Below are 10,094 nucleotides of genomic sequence, written 5' to 3' on the forward strand. Positions count from 1 at the left end.
TATTTATTTATTTATTTATTTTTGGGACAACAAGTATGTCTATAGTTTGGAGAAAATAAATTTGAGTTTTTATTTAAGTAGTATTATTATTTATTTATTTTTAATATTAAATTACAAATTTATTAATAATTATCTTATGAAGAATTAAGTCCAGCCCAATATTTAACAAGATTTTTCTCTCAATGTAAAATTGAAGTATTGCCCAGAAATCTAGTAACATCAAAGGAGAAATATATGGTCCTCCTGCCTAACAGCCAAACTAGGAATGACAATGAGGTGGGGATGAGGAGTTCTACCCCATTTTCTATCTTATTAAAAATTTCTCTCTATTTCCCACCTCATCCCTCAATAAATTTTAGCGTATTGGGGGATGAGGAATTCTTATGTGGAGAATGATTTCTTTATCACCATCTCGTTGCTTATTTACTTATTTCATAATAAGTATGAATAAATTATTTCAGTAAATTAAAAACTAGAGATTTAAATAAAATCATTACCATATTATAAAATATTTAAATTATTTTTAAAAAAAATCTCCAAAAGGTTGAAATAATATATTAAAATAATATCAAAACTGAAAAATATTTGAAGAGAGCAATAACTTGAGAGAAAAAAGAAAACATAATAATGTTTTAGGGTTGAATAAAAATTATAATGTATGGTTTTCTTTTAATTATAACTATTTATATTTGGTAAAATAAAAAAAATATTAATCAACATTGTAATTGATAAAACAAAAATTATTGATAAAAATTTAAAAAAATATTCATATATAATGGGGATTGAGGTAGGAATTACAAAATCAAACCCCATCCCATTAATAATTTGAGGATTATTTTTTTATCATTTTTCACTTTATTTCTTAAAAATTATTCAAAATTTACTTTATTTTAGATGGGGTCTCATGAGACTCCAAACATGTAAAGAATTTTGTCATCTCTATCCCAAACATGAGGAGTTCGATTTCTTAATTTAAAAATGAGGTAAGGAAGTAGAGGAATAAATTTTATTAATTATAATTATATAAATGTACTGATATTTATATAAAATATCGACTATAATCATCCAGCTCAGACTTATTAGGCACATAAGTGTTATTATTATTTAAAAAAAAAATTGCATGAACTGTTTAAGACATAAAAGTCGAGTAGTATGCTTACGTGGCACCAGTATGCACAGGAGGGAGGGTAATGTAGAGTAAAGCACCGGAGAGAATCCCCGCAGCCACACCGATCAACTGGCTGCTGTCCAAGCAGAAGCGGCGTTCAGCCAAACCCTAATTCAGATTCCATATACCAATTTGCATATTATCATTAAATTTATTCCCTCAAAGGTCAGCGCTTTCTTGCTCTCTGTCTTTATTTGTATTTGAAGCCCAAAAATTAAAAAAAAATTGTTGATTTTTTCTGGATTAAAATTTAGAGCTGATTTTTGTGCAAATGCTATATAATTACAGAGACTATAATTTATTTAGCTGTTTAGTGATATATAAGATGACTGGTGATTTAATTTGTAGCATTGGCTGTAGGCTAATTAGCAGTGATATTAGTCAAATGAAGCATTATATGGATGTTCTTAATTGAAAGTGGCCATTTACAAATTCCTCTATTTCCCCTCTTTATTTTTTCGTATATTACTGTGTACTAGTTGGTTTTGGTTTAAAATTTTTAACGGTTGAACACATTCAACACTATCATATTGAGTGGAAACACAGAGAAGATGTACTTGTTTTGGAATTTTAAAGCCATGAATTGGAAATTAGGTCAAAAATTGATAGGGATATCTCCGGTGCTAGGTTCTTAGCTGAACGACTATGTGCAGAGTTGGTCAAGCTAAGCGGTTGGATCTTGGTAGTACAGCACTACTGCTGGCTTGTCAACTATAATTTTTTAGTGCATGATTGGTGTTGCTCTATTTTCTGGCTTTTAACCGTTTGCTGTTCTTCATCTGTGGTGCTCACAGGTTGGTCGGATTCATTTTGAAACCAGTTGGCTGGACTAGTGAGATTATTTCATGGCGAGCAATGGCCTGCCATCTCTGGGTCGTGTGAAGCTCACAGATTTAATGCCATCTGAAGGACTTCCTTCTGATTCTTATAAGCTATCTGCCACGACTTTATCGCAATCTTTTGCTCAGTATTCTGCTGCCATCATTCAGTTTCCTGCTAGTGATGGGCCTCTCTTGAGATCTTGTTTAGAATCTGCTCGCCTCTACTTCCATCAAAGACCATCATACCCAGCTGCAGAAATGATCCATACGAATGATTCTCGTGAGTGGTGTAAGACATCTGGTTACTATGCTGATCCTCAGCAGTGGCAGGAAACTTACGATTACAGGCCTGGCATGACTCCTTCAGAACCCAACAACTCATTGGAATTCCCTCCTGCTGGATTGCCCGACATTTTTGCTTTGCTCGGAAAGGCAGCCCGAGAAATACTTGATGCCATCAGCTACTGTCTGAACTTGCGCAGCTCTCCGTTCACTGAAGTACTTGATAATGTCCCTTTGAGAAGTCGGGAGGTCTCATCTTCAGTTTTGTCTGTTTGCTGTCATGCAAGGCCATCATTTCAGGGAGCACAACACCACAATTTAACAAACCAAGAGGATGGCCCATTAGTTATGTATCCCGAACAGGATCATCATGTTGACAAAAGCCTTGTCTCTATTGTTAAGTCAGATAAGGCGGGTTTGCATGTAAGAGACTTTCATGGTCGGTGGGTTCTAGTGGATGGTGACCTTGGTCCTCAAGAAGCCGTTGTTTTCCCTGGCCTCGCACTATATCAGGCAACTGCAGGTTATGTTAACCCTGCACTTCACAGAACAGAGGTCAATAATCTGCAGGGTAACATGTATGGAAGATTTTCTCTGTCATTCAAGCTCATGCCTAAATCCATGAGTAGTCTCAGTTGCTCTGAGATGAGGGCAGCTGGTCACGGAGTTGAAGCTCAATTCCAGCTTCCTGTGCCAGTGGATGACTTCATGCAGAGGTCTCATCCGACAGATCAGCTCTTTAATAGGCAAAGCTTTCAGACTTTCACTTTCCCTACAGCCCAAGATGGTAAGCATAGTTTTAATGATATCTATCATTTTGTTTATATTATTTTCTCATTAATTTCCTTTAAAACATTTGGATGAGCCTTATTTTGTTATAAATATTGCTCTCACCTTACTCTGATCAGGCTCCTCATTTAACATTGGAATTTCTGCTCATGCATTGGCAGGGAGGGGTGTCAAAGATGAACAAGAGAGATTTTTTTTTTTTTTTTTTTTTTTGTGTTACGTCCATAATAATAATAATAAATAAGAAAAAAAATTATTGTCTTTGAGCATTCCCTTTTTGTTCAGCTGCTTAAATGTTTTAGTTTTCTTAGATCTAGTTGTTGTGTGCCTGCTGCTTAAATGATTTTGTGTTGTAATCAGGTTTAGTTCTCCTTTTCTTTGTAAGAGAGGAAAAAAGGCTTCTAAGAGTGTGAAACTTATAACTTGGAAATTATGTTTCATAGTTAAAAAAAAAAAAAAAAAAATTGGACAAAAATTTAATTATTGGTGATCAGCTGTGCTTAATGTGCATGCTAATGGTTTATTATTAGTTTTAGAAGAACTGGAAGTAAACAGAATTAGAGAATGGATATCAAAAGAGAGGTTTGAATTTTACTCTTAATGAAATATTTTTGTTTCTTTACCATGTGGACCATCTTGATGACGGATTATCATCTTTCCTTTATGGTTGGAGTAGTTCTTAGAGAGAAGCTTTTAACAGCAGGTCCTTGGATCGATGAAATGCTGGTACAGGATCTATAAAGCCATCATTGAGGAGGAGGAAGAGTAATTCAAGATGCAAACCTCTGCCCCCTTCCAAGAGGTTACGACTCGAAGCCCAGAGGGTCTTGAAGGAAAGGGTTCAAGAGATTGCAGATAAGAAGGGTATCAAGCTCAGATTCTGTAACCTCAGGGAGTGTGAGAGTCACATTCATGCACTTGATAGCCCGTGTGCCAACATAAGAATGGAGATCAAGTGGCCAGCTGGAGTTCCATTTGTTCATCCCCATGATTTACCAAATAAGGCAAAAATCAGTTTTCTCGAAGCTTATGAACCTGGTTGGACGGCCACTCATGATATGGATTTAAGTCCAACTGAACCTGGGCAATCCAGTCAACACTCAGCTAGCTGTAACTGTGATTCTCTTGCTCAAGTTTTAAATTTATATGACCATGCATCTTACTATCTGAATATTTCTATTTTTTTCATGCTAGTCAACTGCTCAGACTGCTAACAGTAACTGAATTGCCGGCCAAATATTGTGAAGTCTTCGTCTGTTCCTATGGAAGCAAGAAAAACAGCTTTAGGAACAACTTATTTTTATTTTCAATTTAAATGACACCAAGAGAATGATTTTTTGAAATGAAGGTTTACTACAGGGAAAATGTATTAGCATACGAGACTGAGACTATAAAGATTTTGATGTTAAGAGTATAGAAGTAAGTGTTACATACTAGCAAAGCTGGCTCCACACCATGCCCTTCTTTTAATCCTTTTTTTTTCCCCTCTCTCTCTTCTTTTATCCATTTTCAAATTAGACTATGAATGCTGTAGCTATTCGAATTGGTGCTTTTTTTAGCTATTCTTAGAATAAAATTGCTACTGGGTTATATTTGTTTACTTAGTAATTCTAGTCCCTATATATAACATCTGAGCATATCAATAGAGAGGATTTCGGCCTTTTGGTTTTCAAGTTTCATGCACAGGTTTGTGCTTTAAATGGCAGAGAAATTATAGGACCTAATTATGCATATGTTTTATTCTCCTAGTGGGTTTTGTAGTACATATATTGATAGAATTTGCACTTTCCAATCATAGATGTTAAGCTTCTGAAACATTTGTTTTCCTATGAAATGAGATGGGTTATCAGGACAATTGTTAACATCATAAGTATCATGTTTGAGATTCTGTGTTTAGGGGGTGCATACTCTGTTACTCATTTGTATAATAGTGTATGATGTGCATATCTTCTTGTTTCCCTTTTTCCTCCTATTTTAGTTTGTTGCCTTGCTTTTTCCTCCTTCCATTCAATCTCTAGCTTCTGATCGTGCGTTTGTTTGTCTATCTGCAGGAAGGGAAGTTCACAATTTACACCATGCGGCCACTTCACAGTTTCCAATATGCAGCCAACTTTGATCAAGTTTTTACTACTTGGTGTGCAGAAATGGATCTCGGTCGTTTCCACTTCTGTTACATGGCCATTTCAATGCTTTGCTGCGATTCCAAGTTGCATCATGGTTACACTGGTGCTTAAGTTTCCAATTTCACATATGTTACAATCATTTTACATCAGTAAACTAATTATAGATTGTAAATAGATAATGCTAAGAAAAGATCGGTTTCTATTTTTATTTTTTTCCCTCAAATTATGCACTGGTCAGGCCTCGGTGGGAATCACTGCGTTGTGGGTGGGAAAGCCGCTAAGTTAATTCTACAACACCATTGTACCATTGTAGTTGTCAATGTGAATACCATCCACTGGAAAGATGCTTTGTGTGAAGGATGTTTGTTCTAAATAGTGGGAGAAAGTACTTGTAACCTAGATGAGAACTTGAATATTTTCCCTGTTCGCAGAAAAGTGGCTATGATCCTACTTCTCAATTCCACTAGCCACTTTACTGAATTTAATTATCATGGGAGTTATCTTTGCTTCCGCTACCCGTAGTTTTCAGCAAAGAAAGAATTCTTTAGCTAATTTATGCCTTTCAGCCCTTGCTTTAATAAACAGCAACGAAATAAAATTTCTTTCAACTCTCTCCATTGCTGCTATATAGAAGTAATACTACCATTAACTCTTGAGATTTGGTGGAGCAACAAGAGAGTTCCATTTTCAAAATTCCTCAAGCTTCACGGCAAATCTGCGGTCCTGTTACATGTACAAGCCCCCTACTGCTCTAAATACACAAAAATAATTAAAGCCCTTCCCTAGAAAAAAAGGATTATATAACAATTACATGAAAGCTGACCCAGTGTTTTTTTTCCCCCATTGCCAATTAATCAATATCTCAAGCAAAAGAGGTATACCTCCAGAAATGCGGAATCCACCATATTTCAACCTCCAGAAGTCCCGAGAAAGCCATAGAAAGCAATACAAGTACAGGTGAAATCTGACTCAGAAGCTGGCCAACACCGAGTCTATTAGCGCAGGCTTTTATTATATTTTAACTCCGGAATGGGGGTTGGTTTTCAAAAGGCAGCTCAATGGTTGTTGCATTTCCATAAAACTCCTCCAAGTTGTAAAAGACTCTCTGTTGCGGAAGAAATATGTGGACAACCACATCACCTGGAATTAAGGCAAAAGTTGACAAAACATAGTTTATCAGCATACTGAAGAAGTAATACATATGAACAAAGATTTTGGAGTCATGGATGTAGGTGTTTCCCACTACATGACCGTAATTTTGTTCAGTTTTGCAGCATTTGTACCAATTAAGCTAGCAGATGTTTCAAAGCCCACCAGTAAAAACAAATGTCTTCAGAAACATACAAAGCCTAACTCATGAGTAAATTTTGAGGTTCAATTACGTTTCCAAGATATACTAAAAACATTAAACTATAAAACCACACATTCATTAGAAGTTTCATTAAAAAAATTTCGGTTCAGAGTTTAATCCATCTAAAAAAGATAAATATAACAAAGAAGTGTATAGCAGAACCACCCACATGCATATGCATATAACTCAAATCAAAGGATTACAATGGCACTTTAAATCAATTAGGTGAATTTAAGTTGCAAGTTACAGAATTAGTATCTACTTCTTATTTCTTTATCTATTTATTTTTCATGAATTAAGGAATGGTCTTGTGCTAGTGTACAATTAAACAACAAAGAGATTCCAGCTTACCCAGGTTACCAACCCAAAGAAAAGAAATGCCTTATACTTAGAAAACAGATAACACAAAATTTAAGATGATCCTAAGCCAAAAGCAGAATCCTTTTTGACTGTTAAATTGACATGCATGTCCTATCAGCATGGTTGCCGATGTTTAAATAATTTCGAAAGGTGGCTCAAAACTCACTTGAACTTACACCCTTCTAACAACAAGACAGACTCTTAACTACCAAAATTTTTACATTTCAAACAAACTGCCTCATTCAATAAACAAAGAGGGGGGAAGAGGACAATTTACTCATTAATATAGCCTTGAGATAGCCCTAAGAGCTAAAGCATAGAAGTTGCTGTGGTTGAAAATAATTGTATAAAGCATCAGTTACTTCAATATAAATCACATAAACTTCTGACTGAAAATCCTAGAATCATGGATAGAAGTGTGAATGTGTTTTCTTTCTTTGTGTTTGTTTGTTTGCTTGTCCATTTCTGCAACGTAAGAAAATTGGGACCAATGTGGCAGGTATCCCATCCCTGCAGTCTTGCGTAACCAAGCTGTGAGTTCGAAGAGAAATCACACTTGTGTATTACTTCAAAATGTTCATTGTAGTTTCAAAAATTTTAGAATAACATATTGTTACCCCACTCCAACATGATCAAATAATTAATAGGAAGGAAAGGTCAGTGCAGGTTATAATACAGAGGTCTATCACCTTATCTACACAATGAAGCATGTGGGAGCTTGTAGTGATATCTTGATAGCAGGGTCATAGCCACACATACATTGGAAGTTCGTTTTTTTTGTTTTCATTCTAATTCCATTAAAATAAATGAGAGTTTTAGTATTGTCACGTAAAATCACTCACCAAAGTCCAAAAGGGTCCAGGAGTTGGGTTTTGAATCCCCAGATGGAACCTTTCCATACTCTTTCTCAGCAAGATCTCTTATTCTCGACCTATATTGCAAATTGCAACAACAAATGTCATTCCAAGTATTGTACAAATACAGAATGAAAACATAGAATTTCTAAATCAAGATAAGAATATCAAAAGTCAAAGTGAATGTACCCAATGGCATCAATCTGAGGACGAGAAAATGCTGTTGCAATGATAAAAAAGTGAGTCCAATATACAAGAGGTTTGACAAAGAGAACCTTTATATCTGCAGCCTTCACATCACTCACAACCCTTGCCATTGCCACAGCAACTACATATAAGGCAGGAAACATCAGTATGTAATAAGGCTGAAAATGGTTTTGATGTGGAAGCTTGGTTTTGTTCCCACTCTTAATTAATTCATAAGAAAAATCCAATAAATTTTAAATATATGATCTGCATATCGAAGGATATGATTGAGCAACCAAACTCTTGAAAACAGATAACAGAGTTACAAAACAGAAACAATGTTTAGATATAATATCTCTAACTAAATCGAGTAGAAATCCATAGAAGACATGTCAAGTCCTCAAAAATTTGTAAAGCACACCCACACTCCCTCACAAATGTGTTTACCCTTTAGTGCTCCATAAAAGTGAAGGTAACAATAACAACAACAACATGGAATCGCCATTTAAAAGAAGAAAAGGTGCATAGCTCTTTTGTGTCTAGAAGCTTAGAGGATGTTCTATACCAGCAATAATGCAATACTAAGCCAAAATATATTGGATGAAATATAAACATCGTACATTTTTGTAACACTGAGAAGAATGTTGAATTAATTATGGGATGACCTTACATGATAAGCTTTCAGCATCATCATCAATCTCTGCAGTTGGAGACTTTTGGTCGTTTCTCCTGTAGACCACTTTTCCATACTTTTTCAACAAATTGTCAAACATTTCATCGGTATCCTCACTTACATTCTGCCATTGATATCAGTCATGTCATAATACAGAACCTAAGGTACAGAGTTAAACTAATGAATTACAAGAACAGAATACAGACAATATCATTATCAATCCACCCTTCCAATCAGTAAACAATATAAGAATATATTCCATTAAGGAAATTTTTAGGGAGAAATTAACACAAAGTTAACAAAAACTGTACCGAGAGGGAGCTATCTTCAGCATCTTTTCCGTAAGCAAAATGCAAAGGCAAGTCCCTTGGCTTGAAATTGATCGAGTTTCTACTTCTGGGTATTTGCCAAAAGCACTTGCGGTTCAGCAAATGGTGCCCATTAATGCAAAACCACTCAACATGCTTTCTGGGTTTGTGAGAGAGCTTTGCTTCAAGACGACCCAGTGGATGAAACTCGCAGGTAAAACGGGTTCCGGAAACGGCGCCGGCGAGAGATAAAGTAGCGGACGCTATCATTGTTGCTTCGAAATTCTAATAAGTGCTTGCTTCTAATAGTGGGAGAGTCAAAAGATCAGTAAGTAATCAGATACTTTCCAGCTCTCGAAGATATCATATAACCATAATGAGAGAGACACTAAAGCTATGTCCTTGGGCTGGCCTAGGGCTGTTATGGGCCTAGAAGATTGACGCAATCCAATTACAAAAAGATTTCTTGATGATATCGTTCAAATTTATTAGAATTTTTTTAGGTTATCAGAAGTATTAAAAAAAATTAACAAAAAATATTTTAATTATCAAAATTCGATTAAAAGATTTCCCATAATTGATTTATTTGTCTTGTATAAGGAAGGTTATTAACATTTTCAAAACAAGAGATCTAGAACATATATATTTAATTTACCAATAAATATACTTGCATTACATTTAAGAGATATGTTAAATATTAGGTCGGAAATCAATTCTAAATAATATTCTGAGAGATGTCAACTCTGATCTAACATTTTAGGATAGAAAATGAATGCCGTGAGGGGTTTGAACGCATAAATTTGAGTTAGAGTACAAGCCATTATGATTACATAGATAGTAATTATTATAATTTATTGATATTTTTACAATTAAAAATTTACAAAAAAAAAACTTCTAAATTATTTATGTGATGCCATAGTTCAAATAGTTGAACCTAGAGTAATTTTATAATAAGGGAATATCGTACATTACTATTTTTTTTATACATCTTTTAACTTGTGGATTCATTTATTGTAAAATTATTCCTTAGACTTATATTCTACATCCAATCTTCGAAAAATTTTAGTAGGTAAGACTCAAATATTGGTGCCCTTAGCATCGTCATCATTTATAAAATGAATTGTACGGTAAAACCTTTTTATGGTTATAGTTTTGGGACCAAAACTAATTTATTATTAT

The 10,094-nt window shown here is 34.8% G+C and overlaps 2 protein-coding genes across 7 annotated transcripts; one reads left to right on the forward strand and one right to left on the reverse strand.

Moving 5' to 3' along the window:
- Positions 1 to 1,129: 1,129 nt before the first annotated feature.
- On the forward strand, positions 1,130 to 5,698 carry LOC102613563 (uncharacterized). 6 transcript variants are annotated; one of them, XM_025098575.2, is made up of 5 exons: positions 1,130 to 1,333; positions 1,963 to 3,058; positions 3,793 to 4,176; positions 4,255 to 4,479; positions 5,112 to 5,698. In XM_025098575.2, exons 2-4 carry the CDS (start codon positions 2,014 to 2,016, stop codon positions 4,272 to 4,274), a joined length of 1,449 nt encoding a protein of 482 aa, XP_024954343.2. In that variant the 5' UTR covers positions 1,130 to 1,333; positions 1,963 to 2,013; the 3' UTR covers positions 4,275 to 4,479; positions 5,112 to 5,698. The 6 variants fall into 6 exon arrangements, with proteins under 6 accessions (XP_024954343.2, XP_006478042.2, XP_024954344.2 ...); XM_006477979.4 differs by having other exon boundaries at positions 4,409 to 4,479; XM_025098576.2 differs by having other exon boundaries at positions 3,793 to 4,170.
- An 83-nt stretch (positions 5,699 to 5,781) lies between these two features.
- Positions 5,782 to 9,264, reverse strand: LOC102614836 (protein Iojap, chloroplastic). Its single transcript, XM_006477984.3, has 5 exons — positions 8,919 to 9,264; positions 8,605 to 8,731; positions 7,938 to 8,076; positions 7,737 to 7,825; positions 5,782 to 6,323 (listed from the first exon to the last, which is right to left on the reverse strand). The coding sequence occupies exons 1-5, from the start codon at positions 9,183 to 9,185 to the stop codon at positions 6,202 to 6,204; spliced, it is 744 nt and encodes a 247-aa protein (XP_006478047.2). The 5' UTR covers positions 9,186 to 9,264; the 3' UTR covers positions 5,782 to 6,201.
- Between the last annotated feature and the right edge of the window lie 830 nt (positions 9,265 to 10,094).

Source organism: Citrus sinensis, chromosome 3 (genome assembly GCF_022201045.2).
Source record: "Citrus sinensis cultivar Valencia sweet orange chromosome 3, DVS_A1.0, whole genome shotgun sequence".
Lineage (NCBI taxonomy): Eukaryota > Viridiplantae > Streptophyta > Magnoliopsida > Sapindales > Rutaceae > Citrus > Citrus sinensis.